At 42.4% G+C, this 18,509-nt stretch overlaps 2 protein-coding genes across 7 annotated transcripts in view; both read left to right on the top strand.

The window, feature by feature from the left end:
* LOC147132188 (adenylate cyclase type 2-like) overlaps nucleotides 1-4,853 on the top strand; it is a 30,492-nt gene extending 25,639 nt beyond the window's left edge. For 2 of the 3 annotated variants that reach the window (XM_086014403.1, XM_086014404.1), the window contains exons 20-25: nucleotides 1,928-2,086; nucleotides 2,260-2,406; nucleotides 2,564-2,671; nucleotides 3,148-3,262; nucleotides 3,331-3,455; nucleotides 3,752-4,853. In XM_086014403.1, coding sequence (XP_085870529.1) covers nucleotides 1,928-2,086; nucleotides 2,260-2,406; nucleotides 2,564-2,671; nucleotides 3,148-3,262; nucleotides 3,331-3,455; nucleotides 3,752-3,904 — 807 coding nt within the window. In that variant the 3' untranslated portion in view covers nucleotides 3,905-4,853. Of the gene's footprint in view, nucleotides 1-1,927; nucleotides 2,087-2,259; nucleotides 2,407-2,563; nucleotides 2,672-3,147; nucleotides 3,263-3,330; nucleotides 3,456-3,751 lie in introns of those variants that run through there. The other variant, XM_086014405.1, reaches the window with a different exon arrangement.
* A 1,736-nt stretch (nucleotides 4,854-6,589) lies between these two features.
* LOC147132187 (triple functional domain protein-like) overlaps nucleotides 6,590-18,509 on the top strand; it is a 53,759-nt gene continuing 41,839 nt past the window's right edge. For 3 of the 4 annotated variants that reach the window (XM_086014402.1, XM_086014399.1, XM_086014397.1), the window contains exons 1-2: nucleotides 6,591-7,103; nucleotides 17,347-17,397. In XM_086014402.1, the coding sequence (XP_085870528.1) occupies nucleotides 7,040-7,103; nucleotides 17,347-17,397 (115 nt within the window). In that variant the 5' untranslated portion in view covers nucleotides 6,591-7,039. Of the gene's footprint in view, nucleotides 7,104-17,346; nucleotides 17,398-18,509 lie in introns of all 4 variants that reach the window. The other variant, XM_086014398.1, reaches the window with a different exon arrangement.

Below are 18,509 nucleotides of genomic sequence, written 5' to 3'. Positions count from 1 at the left end.
ACAGCTCAGCATGTCCTCATTCTGTGTCGCTGTCAACAGATGGGAGGAGGACATTCTGTCTTGGAAGCAAAATGTGTAGTGTTTGTCCTACCTGCATGCTCTTTGAGGTTGGAATATCTCCACCAACCTCAAAACAATACCAGATTGTGGGAGCGTAAGAGTGTATGTGGAAAAAAAATTTGGAGCAGAAAACAGCGCAGCACACAGAACTGTTTGCTTGTAAAGCTTTTTTAAATTTGGTTTTTGGGAGATTTTGCTTGGTATCTTTCATATTTTTTCACATCGATACTGCATGCCAGTCGACATGCGTGTGTGCTGTTTTTCCAAGTGACCGACCAGTCTAAAGTGTTGAAGGTATTTTGCTTTGCACTGTTCCCTGATGCCAGCAATATACATTTTGTCTTCTTCCTTTTTTTTTTTTTTGGGCTTATTCAGCATGAAGTAAAGGAGCACGAACCTGAATACAAAATAAACTGTCTGGTGTCTGGCACTTGAACATCGCCCACGTAATTGTCGATGTTATGCAAAAAAAAAAAAATCAATATGGCGTCGCCGAGTCATGCATAAACTAATCCTGGATATTGTGGCCACAGCGCATCCATTTTAATCTGCAACTTTAGATCATTTGCATTGCAAAATTCCACCGTCAGCTCAAATGAGCCTTTTTCATTCCATTTAGAGCAAAGCTTGTTTACAACCATGTTAGCTGCTTTCCAAACTGCATCTAAAATGAGACGGTTTTTCCCCCCTTCTTCTGGCCCACTTTTTTTTTTTTTCCTCCCCTTGGACCAGACACTTGCTGTATGTTGATATAGATAGATCTCAGCACTTAAACTCTCACTGTCGGCTAAATTGGCGGCATACTCAAATCACAAGGGGGGGGGGGGGCTGCACTGCTCACATATATCATGCGGACCGCTAATAACTCACACACTGTGCGGGGGCCGGTCCACAGGTAGCCTGGAGCTCCCGGATATGTGAGCGCAACGTCGGTGGGAGTCGGGTACCACAACACAAACACACACTCCAGGGAGGTTTTGACCTGGATGGGTGACGCTTGCTGTCGACAAAAAAAAAATGTAGACAAAAGTCTCTCAAGCGTGAAGGATGAGGAAATATTGGCTTGTCTTTTATGCGAAATAGTCCTGCTTGTCGTTTTGTGAGCGACGAGGGCTGAGCTTCTGCATCATTTCTTACAGAGCTTCCATTTACTGTTTCGCTCACTTAGGTCTTTCTTTCTAGCGAACATTGATAAATGCCAGCCCATCCGTCAATTTTCTAGAGCACCTGTCCTTATTAGGGTTGCGAGCAAAAAAAAAAAAAGAATGTCGAGCGTGCATATAAAAAAACAATGTAACTTAATCCTCATTTTTTTCTGCATATTAAAATTAAGTCAATAAATGATTTTGTTAATATTCCACAGATGCACACTTAGAGCTGGAACTGGCGTTTTATTAGTCAGTGTTTGCATAAAACCTGACTTCTGATCGAAGAAATTAGTTAGTTTTCAAATTAATTATCTTAGTGTCCTTTTTTGCATCACAAAAACTTGGCATTCGAACAAGGGCTGTGTAGAATTTTTATACCCATTATAGACAAGCACAATCAAGAAAGATGTTTTTAGAAAGTGAGAAAAAGCTGGAGTACCTGGGTGAAAAAAAACAAAAACATGCCAGCACAGAAGAACATGCAAATAAGAATTGAACAAGAGCCTCGGATCTATGAGGCAAACATGCTGACCACGAAACGACCGTTTTGCACAGGCGAACTATGAAAAAGGATTAGTCATCCAAAAAAGAAGCTTAAAATATATCGTACAATAACCTTCTGATGCAGGGGGTCTACTTTTTGTGGTACGGTGATCCGTGGCCAAGTGCTGTCTGGGAATGACGCAGGTGTCTCTTTACTCTGTGTCCTCCTGTAATAGAATGAATATTACTGTAGGTTGGACTTCCTGTGGAGGGACAAGTTCAAGCGGGAGTGCGAGGAGATCGAAACGATGGAGAATCTCAACCGAGTCCTGCTGGAGAACGTCCTGCCCGCCCACGTCGCCGAACACTTCCTGGGACGCAACTGGAAGAATGAGGTCAGCTCATTCCTCGTTTGCCTTTATTTCAACAAACCACCTTGAAAAATTCACAGATCTCAAAGTACAATAATGGCCGAGATTAAAATACAGTAACGTAGTAGGGCCGAGCGTTCAAAACCGAGAAAAAGGCTTTATTAAAAAAAGGTTTTCATAAGTTTGCTTGTCTTCAGGACCTCTACCATCAGTCGTACGAGTCCGTGTGCGTGATGTTCGCCTCCATCCCGGACTTCAAGGAGTTTTACACCGAGTCGGATGTCAACAAGGAAGGACTCGAATGCCTCCGTCTCCTCAATGAGATCATAGCAGATTTTGATGAGGTACGGTAATCTGATTTTCCGCTCCCCGGAGTAAACAATAGCTTGCCGAGAGTGCACGTGAAACAGGGCGGTATAATGTGACTTCCTGTTTGTGTTCATGTCATGTGTCCTGCTTTAACACCTGTATTCTTCCCGCCCCTCCCCACCATGTCCTCAGCTGCTTTCAAAGCCAAAGTTCAGCGGAGTTGAGAAGATTAAGACCATCGGGAGTACCTACATGGCAGCCACCGGACTCAACTTGACGCCAGGACCAGAGTGCGCACAGGCACGGTTTTACACTCCCATTTTGCACTCACACACAACAAAAAACAAAAAAAACAATTGATTCATGTTTCACCAGCCTAGAAATCATTTGGCTCCTTTGTAGAACATTTTAACGGACACATTTTTTTTTTTTTTTACCTTTTCCAGTGCCGGAGTGTCAAGAGTTAATAGAAGTTACCAGCATAGCGGCAAGCTTTTATAAGTCAAATTAAAAACAAAAAAATGAAAATGTCTCAAAAGATGCGCTGGACAAAAAATGAAGACATTTTTTAAAATCTGTGTCAAAAATACATTTCGGGGCACATAAAGCCATTTCTGATTCAAATTTGTTGTTGACCAGTGTTATGTTTTATTGTTTGTCCTCCATAACTAAAACCACAATTTCCACAAGAAACCAAAATAAATGTCTCATATTATCAATGTATTATCTTATGATAACAGTTTTATTTGTTTGAATGTTATGCTTCTTTCCGACAGGAACATGACAGACAGTACATGCACATAGGCACCATGGTGGAGTTTGCCTTCGCCCTGGTCGGGAAGCTCGACGTCATCAACAAACATTCCTTCAATGACTTCCGACTCAGAATCGGTGAGAACAAACCACGTGAGCGTCATTGCTTTCCTCAGTATTGATTTGTGTGTTTTCCTTTTGCCAAGGGATAAATCACGGGCCGGTCATCGCGGGGGTCATCGGGGCCCAGAAGCCTCAGTATGACATCTGGGGAAACAGCGTGAACGTGGCCAGTAGGATGGAGACCACGGGCGTTCTGGGCAAAATACAGGTGGAAGCCTCTTTTTTGCAAAAAACTGTCTGATCAAGCTGTTTGATCATTTATTCAATATCCTACTAGTGGCTGAGCTGTGTATATACTAGTATGCTCTTTGGCCTCAGTAGTAAGAGCATTCAGAAGTAGTGGAAGAAAACTATTCAAACAGACAGTCATACTGTGAAGACAAAGAGCACAATTCACCGCACTAGTAGTATAGCAAACAACAGCTCAAACGGCTTTCCATGTTTGTCGATTTTTACCTGTTTTGTTGTTGTTGTTTAAAAATGTCTACTTGGTTGGCCTTGCAGGTGACAGAGGAGACGAGCGAGATCCTATCGGCGCTGGGCTACATGTGCTCGTGTCGAGGCATCATCAACGTGAAAGGCAAAGGGGAACTGAAGACTTACTTTGTCCACACCGAGATGACCCGTTCCCTGTCGCAAGGCACCGTCATGCCTTGAGTGCTTGCTAGGGGGGAGGGGGGTGGGGTTGGAAATCAAATTAGACACAACACACAAAGTGGCATTAGCGACCGTTGGTCATGCTCGGGATGTACAAGTCATTAGCGGAGGCCCCGGCGTCACATTGGACAAACAACTGCGAAGACGACGCTAACGTCCGATGTCGGCGGACGCCGCTCCCTGTCGAGCGTAGAAGACGGCTCTCCGAGGGCTATGGAGTGCCTGAGAGATGTTTGTTATATTACTGCAGCTCTCAATGAGCGCAGTCAACCGTTTAGCCAGAAGTAGTGTGGAGCTAATTAGCCATGCCAGTGTTGTGAGCAGTGTGCTTCAGAGCCTTATACTTGAGCAAAGGTGGCTCTATAAATAGTATACACTCTGTGGACAAAAGGAGACACGCTAATTAATTCTCGACAAGTTTAGAATGGACCCAGGCTCGAGTCAGACTTACTGTAAATCGTAAAAGACTTGCTCGGCTAAAATGTGTGAGAAGCTCAAATTGACTTGCTGCAGTGATCCCTTTCACATTTTGGATTTCGCATTGCGAAACGAGTAAACTATATTACATAGTCAAACGGGGGGGGGGGGGGGGGGACCAACACCCAATTTTCTTCCATTTTCACGTCCCGTAGGGAATACTTTTGTCCATGCAATGTATACTGAAGCCATTTTTCTCACTGTTATTTCAACTGGATTTTAGATTTGTTTTTGTTTTTTTGTCGCCATGCCAACAAATTCCCAGAATGACAGGTAGTTTGAATGTGAATTACAATTAGTATGGGTAGTTTTAGAGGCTTGTTGGAAGAGTCGTTGGCTCAAGAAGAAAACTAGATTGTTGCTTTTTATAAATCTCCCCTGGAAGCAAACCAGCTGCACTGTGTGTTTAAATGTCCTTCCCTATGCTGCCACTCTGTTGTTATTCATTAAATATTTGTACATATATAATGTACCATGGCTCGCAATTGTTTATTTTCTTACTGGCGTTAACATGTGCGTGCATATATTTTTATTTCACTCTTAAAATAGTCCAATGTACCAAAATAGTCTTTTACAGTAGATATAAAAAGTCTGTCCGAATGCCGCTTTCGACGCGTCATTTTTGGATGAGTGGTGAAAATGCAAGCGAATATTTTCCTGATTTTATATATATATATATATATATATATATATATATATATATATATATATATATATATATATATATATATATATATATAAAAAATAAAAAAACATAAATTGAGCTTGTTAGTGAAAAACGGCCCATATCGGATGATGCCATTAAAGAGCAGGATAAAGTGTCTTGACTCAAGACTCTTGAGTGTGATGGTCAAACACTTTCCCCCAAGAGGCCTTTCTGACTTCTCACTGTGCAACTCTGACAGTGGAATCAATTGAGAACACTAGACAGAGTGTGCCTGCCTGGAAGCGCTCTGAAGAATATGTACTGCAGTAATAAGCGACATGGAAGTCCAATTGCTTCAGCCCGGGGATATAAATAACTTCGCAGTCCGTCATTGACTAAAAGCAGTGTGTGCCTCACCACCTCGGTCTCAGCAAATTGAGTCCAATGGGGTGAGGAGGCCCAGAAGAATAAAACGTTCAAAAGAATTGGGAGCATCACTGGCACAAAAAGAAGAGAGTCCAATCTAATGACAAAATGAGAATCAACACACAGGAGTACAGTAAAATCCTCCATCCATTTTCTTTAGTGCTTGTCCTCATTAGGGCCACGATGAGGCTTGCAAATGTTCAAATGTGTCTTGGAGGAAAAATATGAGGAAAGTGTTTGAAGTGTACATTCTCTTAATTCATGAAAAAGTAGATGTGTGATTTTGTGAATGACTAAGAAATGTCATCATGATGTCATACTTCCTGGTAGCAAAAGACAAATCAAATTTATTGTATTTGTTTTTAGTAAAAATTCAATTTGGGAAAGGCTCCAGCTCAACTGTGACCCTGTAAGAATAAGCAGGAATTCATTTTATTTTTCCACTTATATTTTAGTATCTACATTATATAGTATATATACTATAGTATATATTTCTGTATACACATGGAATACACTGGGGGGAGTGTATATAAAACTAGAGAGGATAAGAGAATATGGTTAAGGATGCAGGGTGCTTGTAGTTCTAACAGTAATCTCAGCCTGCCCTCTACTGGGATTTTAGTGAAGTGCAAAATAATTCAATTACAAAACAGGCGGTCCTCTACTTAGGACGGAGCTTGAACCGAAAGTGAACGCAAATCGAAATGCGGCGAAGATTATATATATGTATATATTTTTATATATATGTATATGTATATATATGTGTATATATATATATATATATACATATATATATATATATACATATATATATATACATATATATAAAAATATATACATACATATATATAATCTTCGCCGCATTTCGATATATATATATATGTATATATATATATATATGTATATATATATATATATATATATATATATGTATATATATATATATATACATATATATATATATATACATATATATATATATATATATATATATATATGTATATATGTATGTGTATATTTTTTTTAATTTAAGTTTGCAGTTCCAGAGAATCACTGCAGGGGGCAGCAGCAGCACACAGTTGACAAAAGGGAAGCGAGCAAGAATTGCCACAGACAAAATGTAAATCAAAGCAGTTGACCTTTTCTCCTTTCATCATAGTTGTTCCCGAATGACGTTTTTCAAGTGTCCCGTATTTTTATCGTTCATTATTTTGGTAATTTAAATGTACTCCTCGCTTTGGTTTTGACACGCTGTTGTTCGTGGATAAGCCACCAGCGAGCGGCCCCTCCCGCCCCCTTTCCTCCGTGCGAGTGACTCTCCCCTCGGCTTCACTCCGAGGAGGAACCCGGTGCACCCGGTTCATCGTTTCTTTTCTTTTCTTTTTCTTTTCTTTTTTTTTTTACAACTACCCCCAAGATGGAGGCTGGCAGATGGCAAGATTAGCGCTTAGAATACAACCATACCGTCCGCGTGTCTTTAATGACGCCTTGGTTGGCAGCAGAGGGGATTTTCTCACTTCTTTTTACCCATTTTGAAGGATCTATTCGGGAGATACTGAGCTCCGGGGGTCGCGGTTGTGGCAGCCATGAGCTCCGGGGAAGGAGCGGAGGAGACGACGAAGGACGCCGGGGACATAGCCTTCAGGACAGGTAAGAATTTCACCAGGGATGATTGACATTGATCCCCGACAGTGGTGACCGTTTTTGGGGTGCCAGACAGTGAACGACTGGGGTCGAGGGGGCCCCCCACATAACCCGACTGTAAATGGTACAACTGTCATAAATTGACACTACAACTGACTGTGATTGTTTAACACATAGACATGTTAAATGTTATGATTTGTTGTTTTATGTTTTAAAGTGTAATATACTACAGTATGTTAGCACAGCCAGACTGTATAGCTAAGCATTAGCTTGAGTGCTAATGTCTCGAGCCCCATCTTTTTCCAAGATGTGGCACCATTTATCGACCAGCAACTAAAAGGAAACACTGTCCGACAGTTTTGACTTTACTCTGGCCACACTAAGAACCATTACACATGTAAAATAGATTGTGAGCAATGCGAGTTTTTTACCCAGGTAAAGTTGGAAGGCGTACAGCAACCGCGTGCTATACACCTTCCTACCACCACAATTGGGGAGGTAATCGAGCATATGCCATTAATATTAAGCTTGCGTGCGCGCTTGGCACTTGGTTTGTGCTTCAACCCTGTGAACTGTGAGCCGAAAAGCGGCGTTGAGGCGAGGGGAAGTGCTGAGCGTTTTAGCTTGGAGTTAGCCTCCTAAAAAGCCACCCAAACCAAAGCCGAATGCTAATGTAGCATCCCTAGCTCGCCAGTGAGTTGACAAAGCCGGCGTGTCTTTTGACTGACTTCTTCCCTGAGAAGGAACAAACGGAGATACAATGTGAATAGTTTGAATCCACCCACCCCCCACGTAGATCAATTTCTGCTTTTGGTGTTGTCAAAATTACACGACAATGTGAGCTATGTAAACAATACATGGCGTGGCACATCCAGCATTATGGGTGTGTTAGGCTAAGCTAAGTATGGCATATAATGCACATTAACGCTAAAAACAGGCGTTTAAAACTCTATCACCGTCTGACACTTATGAGGGGCAACCACAGGAAATCCGGCGCATTGATTTATTGTCTCACAGTGACACCATTGCTTAGCATTGTGCACAATGCTAAGATTTCCTTTTTCAACTCTTAACAGTAAGAGTGACAGGCCTGCAGTGATGGAAAAGACAAAAACAATAGGCCATAAACTGTAAATTCCAATAAGTTAAATGTGCATTGGTAGCGTCTGAGAAAGGGTTTTACATTTTTCAATGCCAACAGAGGCATAGGTGGTTTATTTTGACAGCTTCTTAGGTTAATCCACAGCCCCACCTTTGCTCAATATACATTTTAAATGTTCAGACATGATAGAATTATATGGTGGATCTGGATAAGCCTGCGGGCTACACTTGTACATCCCTGCCAAGTCACCCCCAGCACAGTTGACTCTTTGCAGGCATTGAACTGCTTCCAGCGCCTGATGTCATGCCTGCTTTTGTCGTCATGCTCGAGCTTCGCTGCTTAAATACATTTCAAATCAATTCCTATGTAGTCAAAGTTTCTGAGTAGATGAGTTATTGTTCATTATGGTGTTCTCACATATCCACGAGTGGCTATTGTGCTGTAGCTAAGGTTTAGGTGCGATAAATACAGATATTTTAGTTTTATAGCCCAATCCCATACGAAATTTTCAAGTTACGAAACCCCTCAACAGGAAAATATTGCCTGCTGTTACGAAAGAAATTTCAGGATACGAAAGGTAAAAATACAGTTAGGGCTGATAGTCGCAGCTCTGGGGTTTCCTGAACGCAACACACTCATCGCTGCTCTGCCATTGGATATTACCTAGCATCTTCCTGGCATCCCATTGGCTAAGAGGGACCTCTACTGTATGTGTCTATGTGTGTAGATAGACTGGTAGATAGATATATATATGATAGATATGTCTATGCAGCGTCCTCGTCAGTCGCCCCTCGGGCCATGAGGTGTTCCGATAGTTTTATGTGAATTAGAAATGAGGAAAAGAGGAAAAAAAAGGAGAAAATCTTTTTTTTTTTTTGTCCGTACAAACAAAGCAAGAGATAACAGAAAAGTATGAAAAGGGGCTGCGTTTGGTTGATCTCGCCAAAGAATATGACCATAATGTATCGGCTGTCGCCACGTTATTAAATCAGTTGTTTACAAAACGCCAGGCAAAAACCACTTCTGAGAGAGAACATGAACCAAAGAGGGCAAAAAGCGATTAGGACAGCAATTAAAAGGTAAACAACCATCATTTTTATTCTTTATCCTTTGTTTTTTACATTATGCACAACTCTCAATTATTGTGCAATAATCAAATTTTAACATGTATTTGTTACATGTTTTGATGCATTTTTATGCTTTATAAATCACTTACGTCTGCATATTGGGTGGCTTGGAACGGATGACATGGAAAACGCGTCTCTACTTACAAAATTTTCTACTTAAGAATTTTCTTTCAGAACCAATTAATTTCATAAGTAGAGGTACCACTGTAATTGGCCAATTAGTACTGCCCCCCCTCCAAAAAAGGTCTAAAATTGCCTCTATTATCAGTTTAATTATATACAGTATAATACAACTTTATTGGTGCGTTCTGACCAAATTCAGGTTACATTGCTATGTAATTTCTTGGAATCCTGCCTATTTGTAGGGCTGAAACGATCAAAGCTTTTGCTTTGCAGACAAAGCTAAGGGAAGGCAAGAGTGTCACATACAAGTTCTTGTTTTGCATTCGCAGCTTCTTCCTCCATACTGGGACTCTTGTTCAGACTTGCACAGTTTTGCGTGTCTCGCCACAGGCTACACACCCTCCCTACCCTTCACTACATCCACATCTTCATCCTCAACCTCCTTTTTCCTTGACATCGCTTTTTGTCAATCCAATGTGGTCTGTTATTGTGTGTTTCCTTCCTCTGTCAGGACAATTCATGTTGATGCACAGTGACAATTAGAGAAAAAAAAAAAAAGCCTTCCCTCCTTGTCTGACTGGAATTAATATCTTGGCTTCGCTGCACAGGGACGGGGGGAGGTTTGTTGTGGCGTTTTGTCAATCATCAACTTGTTCCACACCACGATTGTCACTGTTTGTGCACATGACTTCAATATTGATTCCGAACGCTTATTACAAGCCGGCAGTTGGCTCAAAAGGATCCCATAATCATCCAGGCTTGATGAATGAACATTTCGGGGGTAGCATGGCGCCCGTTCACAAGCTGGTTGTGTGCTGTATGTTTTCAATGAGCTACGGTGTGTGTTTAGTATGCCGGCAGCCCAGGCATGGAAATTTGATCCGAAGCTTATATTTATGACTCAGGCCCATTCACCCAGGAAGAGGTTTGCACAACGAGACGCACGCACACACACACATACACACACACTCATCGCTAATGGATATTGATCCTGCAGATGGAGACTGATTGAGGTTTCCCTTCAGGCTCAAAGCAACCACGTCAGGAAAAAAAAAACATGAAATTACACGCTTAGTTGAGCTTCCTAGTGCATATTTTGTTTAAATAGTTATGCATCCAATTTCTCCCGGCTCTTATCGCAAGGTGATATGACACAACGACTGGTCATCCAGGTCAGGTTTACTTTGGCTTTGCAGTGACGTAGTTCAATGTCTGCAGTTGTTTGCACAGCTTTGCTAATGCTCTACTTGGAGGGAGAGTTTGATGTTCAACTCACTTTATCTGGCCATCCTCTTCTAGTATGTTAATAACGGGCTTGGCTAGACCCCTTAGTATTCTTCCAATATTAGCTCTTTGTCTTCTGTAGACATTTTGAGACAATTCTATGCTTCCAGCATTGTAGGAACAGTTTGGGGAAGGCCCTTTTCTGTTCCAGCAGTTCCAGCGTGACTGCCAACATCTTGTAGCTACAACGTCAGGGTCTCAAAAGCTTCTATTCGTAGAGTGTATGTCATAAGGTAAACCAAGGCATCCTTTTCTAATACGTGCATCAGCCCAGTAATAGTTTCCTGTGTGAAACACTCAAGATTTTAGTGGTGGAGGCCAATCTGGCAGGAAATTGTATTAGCTCAGATAAGCACTGACTGACCAGCGACTGTTGAATGATGCAGGTCCGTAAATGGCGACATTGTCGTTGTGTTCGCATAAAGATGCAAGTGCTGACGCAAAGATTTTTGGCACCGTCATGGTAACGAACGAGCCAAGAGGGGGGAAAATGTTGTGACCTCACAGATTGGGTTCCATAGCAAAAAAAAAAAAAAAAAGATGGAAAAATTCGTCCCACATGCCTGGCTGCGCTGCACACTGTAATTATTCAATGAGAGCACCATGAGCGAAGCCATGCAGCGAAATGAATGGCGGCTCGCTGGGAGCTTCAAGCACGCATGACGTCAGCGTGAAACTTTTGGTGCACCCCAACAATACAAGCCTACACTTGAACAAAGCGCCGTAGGTTAAATTACAGCGCTCAGTGTAAACTACTTGATCTTTGCCGGATGTGTTCCACAGCCCAATTTGCAACTCCCATGTGTCAGCTAGTGTAAGATTGTCTAGCGATTTGCACAGATCAATGAATGAATCAAAGTGACTGATTTCGTCTGCTCGTCATTGTCTTAACATTACGCGGAGCAGCAGAGTAGCAGTATATATTTTGTGGTGTGCCGATGTGGCCGGCAAGAAGGGCCTCTGGCCTGTTAGAGGTGAGAGTGCATTGGATTACACACTAACCTAATCTAGACGGTATTTTCTGTGGTTGTGTGTGTTCTTGTGGGGCTTTCAGGAACTAACGTGCTATCTTAGTTGCTTTGTGAAAGTTGCGTGAATAACGCACACAAAACTAGCCCTTTAGTCACTGGTTCTCAGATTTCAAAGGCTAAAAATTAATATTGTGTATGCATTGTTAGACAGTGCACTGTTCCCCCGTATATTCGCGATTTGTGGGTTTTAAACCCCCCCATTGTGTTTATGTGGTCAGGCTGAAGCCCTGGCTACAAGTTGCATCAGACATACGTTTTGCCACCCCAAATAACTTTCCATGGCTATTTAGCTGGGTGCGCAAAGGTCTTTGCTGTTACGCCTCTGATGTGCCAATTTGCGGCGAAGGGCAGAGTGAAAGCAACTTTTATTTAGTCAAATGGCAAATGACAAGCTGTCTCACTGATATGGTATGATGCCACACTTTATGTAGCTGACATAGCTGCCACCATCCCACCAACACTGCATGCAGCGAAAACACACGCCAGGGGAGAGTTGGCCAAATTTATTCCAACTGAACTGTGGCGAACTGAACTGTACTGCTTGGGGTATACTTGACTTAATATGACCCTGACACGAATCACTAAATCTTTGCATCTGTGCTGGGAATGGAAGCCGCATTTTGAGTTTTGGTTCAGACAAGAAAATGAAAAGGATAAAATTGGACTTTTCTTGGCCCGGTTCAATCGCGTCTTATGATCCTGGCTTGTGTGACATTTTATGATGGAAACGCTTCAGGTCAGGATATCAAGAAACAACTAAACTGAACCTGGCTGTTTTTGTTTGAACCAAGTAGACTAATAATGTTTAGAGCCACAGCCTCTGCAAAAAAAAAGGTCCTATGTAGTCTTTAAGCCCAGGTCTGTGTTCATCGAAGCATACAGTAACTAGGTTTCATCACCATACAATATCTCACCACGTCTATATAAACAACAACTAACAGGCCTGTGTTATAAAACCATGTTAGTCAAGGCCTGTCAGACTTTACAACTTCCACACAAAGGTTCAGACTAGATCAAATCAAAGGTCAACTAATATGGGCCTGAGCAATACGTAGTGTCATTCTTTGTGTCAGAGAGCTGAAAGAGAGATCGAAACAGGTCATGATGTAAACGTGGTACTCATAGTAAACTAAATATCTGTGAAACGGTATTGTTAGCTTTGGTGTAAACAAAGCTCTCGGATGACTTTTAGCCTTCAATGAGTGTCATTCACTGAGGCGGAAGCTGCAGTGTTGAGGTGTTTGGCAGATGTGCTAATGAAATGAGTGTTTGTCTTTGGCTTTTCAATTACAATAAACTCAACATCAGTACACTCGGCACACAGTCATGTACAAATCTCTTGCCTGCCTGTGAGTTTATTAAAAGGAGCTTGTCCCACTTCCCCCCGCTCCTCTCATCTGCTGCGCTCTCTCGTTCGCTAATTTCTTCGGCGTGATAGCTAATTGGTGCAAGCTCACAGTAAATCTCCTGCCAAAGCCGCTGCTTTGTTGCAAGAATATGGAAGGAGAGAGTCAAGGGGAGAAAAAGGGATAAGAGCTCGAAAGGTCAGAAGATAGGTGGGCACAGGTTGCAAGACGCCGTGACATCATAACTGGAGACATTCATTTTTCAGCGCATTCTTGTCGCAGCAGCGTAAACCAGAAGCCGATGTGAGCCAAGTGCAGGTAGTCTTAGAAAAATGTCCTTGCACTTTACTCAACTGGGATACGCATTTAACTGGGAGGGTCTTCGGAAAAAAGGCAGTGAGGGAGTTAACCAAACTAGGACAGGTCCTGAAAGACCATTGTACTCCTTTTTCCTGTGCTCTAGTCTCCAGAGTGTTCTAAAGTGCTATCTCACTGTTGCCCTTTTCTTCTTTTTTTTTTTATGTCTCTGTCACTGATTACTTCTTACCCGTGACTTTTCTTAATGTAAAGACTGGAAGCAAAAAGGATATCGACGGAGGCTACCTGATCTCTTCTTCTTCCTCCATAGAGCCTGCCTCGCTGCTAGCAAGTAGAGCGGCAACAAATAATCTCCACTTTGGCCCGTCCCTGGATGTTTCCCTGCAATTTGTGGTCACTTTCTGTTATTCGCCAGCATTCTGATCAATACAAATGAGACGAAAGTACACATGGCAGCTCGATCCTGTCCCACAGAGCAAAAGCACGATGGTTTGCTCCAATTCAGGTACGGCCTGCAATTGGCGTTGACTAAAATAAAAGCTCTTTACTCATCACTTTTTAGCATCTCTGTTGGGATATTAACTGCAATGATGAGGATCCTAAGGGTGCACAAGAACAAAGTAGGAAGGACACAATTTCCCCTTTTCTATTGTACAGTGCCGACATGGCTTTTCCATTGACGCTTTGATCGCTTTTCCACCGTCAAAACAAGGTACCAGGGCTCCACACCTTCAACACATGGGTGACGTAAACTACTGCTGCTAGGTCATTGGTCGCGTTTGGTTTTGCATACCCTGTAGGTGCCAACAACAATTAGGCTAATTACTGAGATCCATGCTGTTTGTTATTGTTGTTAACATCTCGTTAGGACCGATCCGTTCAAAACAGTCAGCTTTTTGCAGTTTTTCCTCAAATAGAAAACAGACTGCACCAGACCGAGGTAGCCTTTAGCTTTAGTCCTCATCTCCAAGTACCTCGTTGGAGAGTTCATGCCTCGGCTAAGTGAGTATCAAGCATGGAGGAAGTTATGGTCGCATGATATGAAAGTTGATTGCGCCTGTCAAGACCTAGCCTTGTGTTTATTAGCTTACGAGTAGGCACAGTGCTGTATTTAATGATTGACATTTGATTGGAATGAAGAACAACTAGCTAGCTCGTAAATTAATGAATCAGCAAACGTCTGATTGACCCCTATGATACTCTCTTAATAGTTGTCTGTGTTGTTTGGTGTACCTTTTAGGTCAAAAGACCCCCTTACAGGGGTGGCATTTTTCCAAGGACCCGACCTAACCTGGACTTATCTCTTTTTGGTGCCCAAACAATTTGGGACGGGGTGACATATCACTTCATGTTCAATATTAACTGTTTGTCAAGTTTGACAGCTTGCGGTAATAATGCTTGCGGGTTTCTCTCTCACCTCCCTGCATTCCAATATGCAAGTGCTGATCTCTGACTTTTAGCTTACATTCTTTGGTCATACATTTGATTTCTACCTCGGCAAGACCGCTTCAACAGTAGTCGGCCACTAATAGATTTCCTGCCTGACTTCTCATTTTAATCAGTGTGACCAAGACAAGAGGTATTCTCAAATGAAGGGGCTTCATTCGTGCCTGCTCGTGAGTCAAGCGATGAGTGTGTCTGCCGAGAAGGAGAAGGCAGGGGCCCATAGCAAGGGCGGTCTTGTGTTCATGTGGGCCGCGAAACAGAAACGAGCGAGCGTTGGGGACGAGGGAGCTGTTTGTGCAGCGCGTGCTCACTATTGAGGCTACAGTACTGAGGTCTATGTGAGTTCACTGCATCTAAGAGCACATTTCATAGACATGAGACGTCCGGTGTTTTATGAGATCAAGCCCGTTGGATTTTTATTTCTGCCTTGTCATTTCCTCAGCGGTTGTTGTAGAAGTGTGTGTATGTGTGTGATCTGTTGCATTTTTTCCAAGTAGTTTGGCGCGGTGTTAATGCATGTAACGTGTGTGTGTGTGTGTGCGTGTGGTTTGCATTCAAGCCTTCTAACTGCAGGAGCACTCTGGAAAAGCTTTTCTACTTGAGTGTGTGAACTCTATCTGTGTGCATGTTTTATCTCTGTTTCGTCTCTTGTTTATATAGTGAATACAATGTGGGTAGCCGTACAGGTGGTCCGGCATTGCGTTGTTGCACGCTGTGGCTTAAGTGGACGTCTTGGGCATTGCAAATATTTAAAGTATGTTTTGTCTTTTTTTTTTTTTTTTGTGTATTCTCCTTCATTCTCTGAAGTTATCACCAGCTTCCCTGACATTTCAACTGCTTGATTAATGACTACACTTTACCATTCAGCGCTTGCATGCAAAGCTAATACGTGAGGCCTGTGTCTGTGCTGTGCGGCTTTAAAGTAAATTATACCACGAGCTCTATGCTTTCAATTTGTACAGTTTTGTCTACCATTATTGGCACTCATGATCTCTGGCGAAAAAAATCCTTGGACAAACTATAGTCAGTCTGGGAACATGTTCTGTGGACAGACAAAACCAAAATATAGATTTTTGGCAGGGAACACCAGTGATTTGTTTATAGCAATGAAATGAAGCCTACACCGTACCAGCGGTTAAGCATGTTAGTTATCCGTTATGTTCTAATGAGTGTATCAACAGAATCATGAAATTAGAGGAATAAAAAAACATTGTGTTGGATTTGAAATTGAAATGTGCTACCCACTGTAAGACATCCAAGTTTGAGCGCACGATAATGACTTCATCAGAACAATAAAAACCATAGCCATGCATCCCAAAGCACACAAGAACGGCCCCATAGAAAATCTTTGTAAAAATCGGAACTCCATCATCGGTGAAAGAAATGTCCTTACTAAAAGGTGAGCAACTAAATATAAAGGTTTCTTTTATTACTGTCAATGGCCATCGTTTTTTTTCCTGTTTGAAACTAGTCAAGTTAAATAGATTTCTTCCCATAAATTAGTTTGTACATTTCCATGAAATTGCAATGATACAATTAAAGGCATAGCTGTTTGTCGGATTACAGAAGTCAGTGGAAAATCTTGCCGATGGCGATTGTGTCATATAGATCACAGTGTTTATAGGTGTAAACAGCTGGGTGTTTTAATGTGGTATGGCGATCCTAGCCACTAGCTTGCTCCTGCCACAACTTCATGCACTCCTGGAAGGGTTCTTCCAGGTTCCCCCGCAACGCCTTTATGATCGGACAACTGTCTCATGTTTACTTGATGTTGACGCCTGTTAGAAAACCGAATGGTTCTCTCCAAGGTCGAACAGGAAGCAGGCCGAGGCTGAGTCACTTTGGGGCCGGAGCGTGTGCCCCACTGAGTCAACCAATTGACCCGCTTGACCAGTCACCATGTTTACATTTAGACGCCGCGTGACACTGAGACTGAGCACGTCTTCGCTTCGGTCACGGCAGCAGCGGCAGACTCGCTTGCGCACACTATATATAGACTGCATCAATGGGCTGATTGTTTAGCCACAGAGACTGTTAGCACTCTTGTCATGAGTTGTTGTGTGAAAAAAAACCCATCATGGCTCTGTGAACTTGTCCAGTTCATGTTGGAGGGCAGAGCATGAAAAATATCAAGCCAGTCCAGGGTGTACCGGGTCTCTTGCCCAGAGTCAACTCAAGAGAGACTGCAGATCATCCACAACCATAATGAGGAGAATTGATTGGATTGAAGCATCGCTTGTTTAGTATCAGTATGTTTAGGTTGGTTTGAATCAATGGAGACCAAAGAATTTGGAACCAACCAGCAATTCAGATCAATACCGCCTTTAGGAGTTTCATACCGGAAGTACAAGTATTAGATAGATGAATGGATAGATCATGTTAAGGCACTTTGTGCTTTAATGAACTGGTCAGTAGGACTGCAATGTTGGTGACATGCTCATGCTCATTTTCAATGGCTTCTGTTTCTTCTAGATGGATCCCTCCCCAAAGAGGCGAAAGGAGATGTGTCCAGTCAGATTGCAGGTAAAACCAACACGGCACAAATTCAAATGTTGTCACTGATTTGTTATCCCTCCTCAAATGTGTCCCCGCACGCATTACGAGTGTCTATTTCATAAGTTTGCCGGATGAGGTCAGGGCGCTGTCACAGTAATTTCTCACCACTACACTCACCTTGACTCCCTATCCCTCATTGTCGCCTCCCTCTCCTGATTGGGTGACCGTCACCGTAGCGACAGCAGCCTCTCTCTCCCTCTCGCGCATGATTAGAGAAGGATGTGCATGGCCTTCACTTCTTTCGCTTTCAGCACTCTGCTGTCCTTGTTGTGTTGGGCGTTTGATCATTTATTGTGTGTATACGTCATTTGTTTATCCTAGTTCCCAAAGCAGCGATGGTACATTTTGATAAATCTCCTCATATTGGTTGTAAAAATAAATAAATAACAGAACCCCCAAACCTACATATAAAGGAGGCCAGTGAATTGGCAGGTTGCACCAGGGCCTGGGGGCAATGGTGGGAATGGCTCCCATTGACAAATATGATGAAAACAACATGAATTCAATGCATACAGGGCATCGCTGCTCCTGTGCCTTCTCATTTCTCTTCGCAAGTCATTTTTCTTAAGATTCCGTTGCTTTCCAGTCATTACTAGAGATTTGTCAGGGATTATCTCTCCCCATCTGTTGGCCCGGCAATAGAACTGGTCCGACTGGCCAGGGATGGGAGTAGAACAGTTATGTAATAACTGTTATACCTTCAAAACCAGACAGATGGGCCAAGCAGCGTCTTTGCTTGTGCTTTTATATTTCCTTTGACTGCAAATTATTGGACTGCTCTAAAACATATCCCAAACATTGAAATGTCCCTTTGAGGAGTCAATTGTATTCTGTGTTTTAATGTAATGCCAATTTCACCTCCAGAGGGCGTATTTGTGTAGAGTACAATATCAAGAGCAGACGGCTAAGAGCCATGTACCGCATTGAATCTCCTTCAGTCATTAAAAGACAGGCTACTGCACTAAAAACTACGCAGTCCAACCGTACTCATAATAAGATTTGATTAAGAAATGAGCTTTGTTGTGGTTTCCTTATTGAATTGTTCCAAAGGGATCCAAAGACCCTGACAATGAACGGTT

The sequence above is a fragment of the Filicampus tigris genome, chromosome 18, assembly GCF_054856515.1.
Source record: "Filicampus tigris isolate MCC_2025a chromosome 18, RoL_Ftig_1.0, whole genome shotgun sequence".
Lineage (NCBI taxonomy): Eukaryota > Metazoa > Chordata > Actinopteri > Syngnathiformes > Syngnathidae > Filicampus > Filicampus tigris.
Note: the sequence above shows the minus strand (reverse complement) of the source record. Positions and strands in the feature narration are given on the sequence as shown.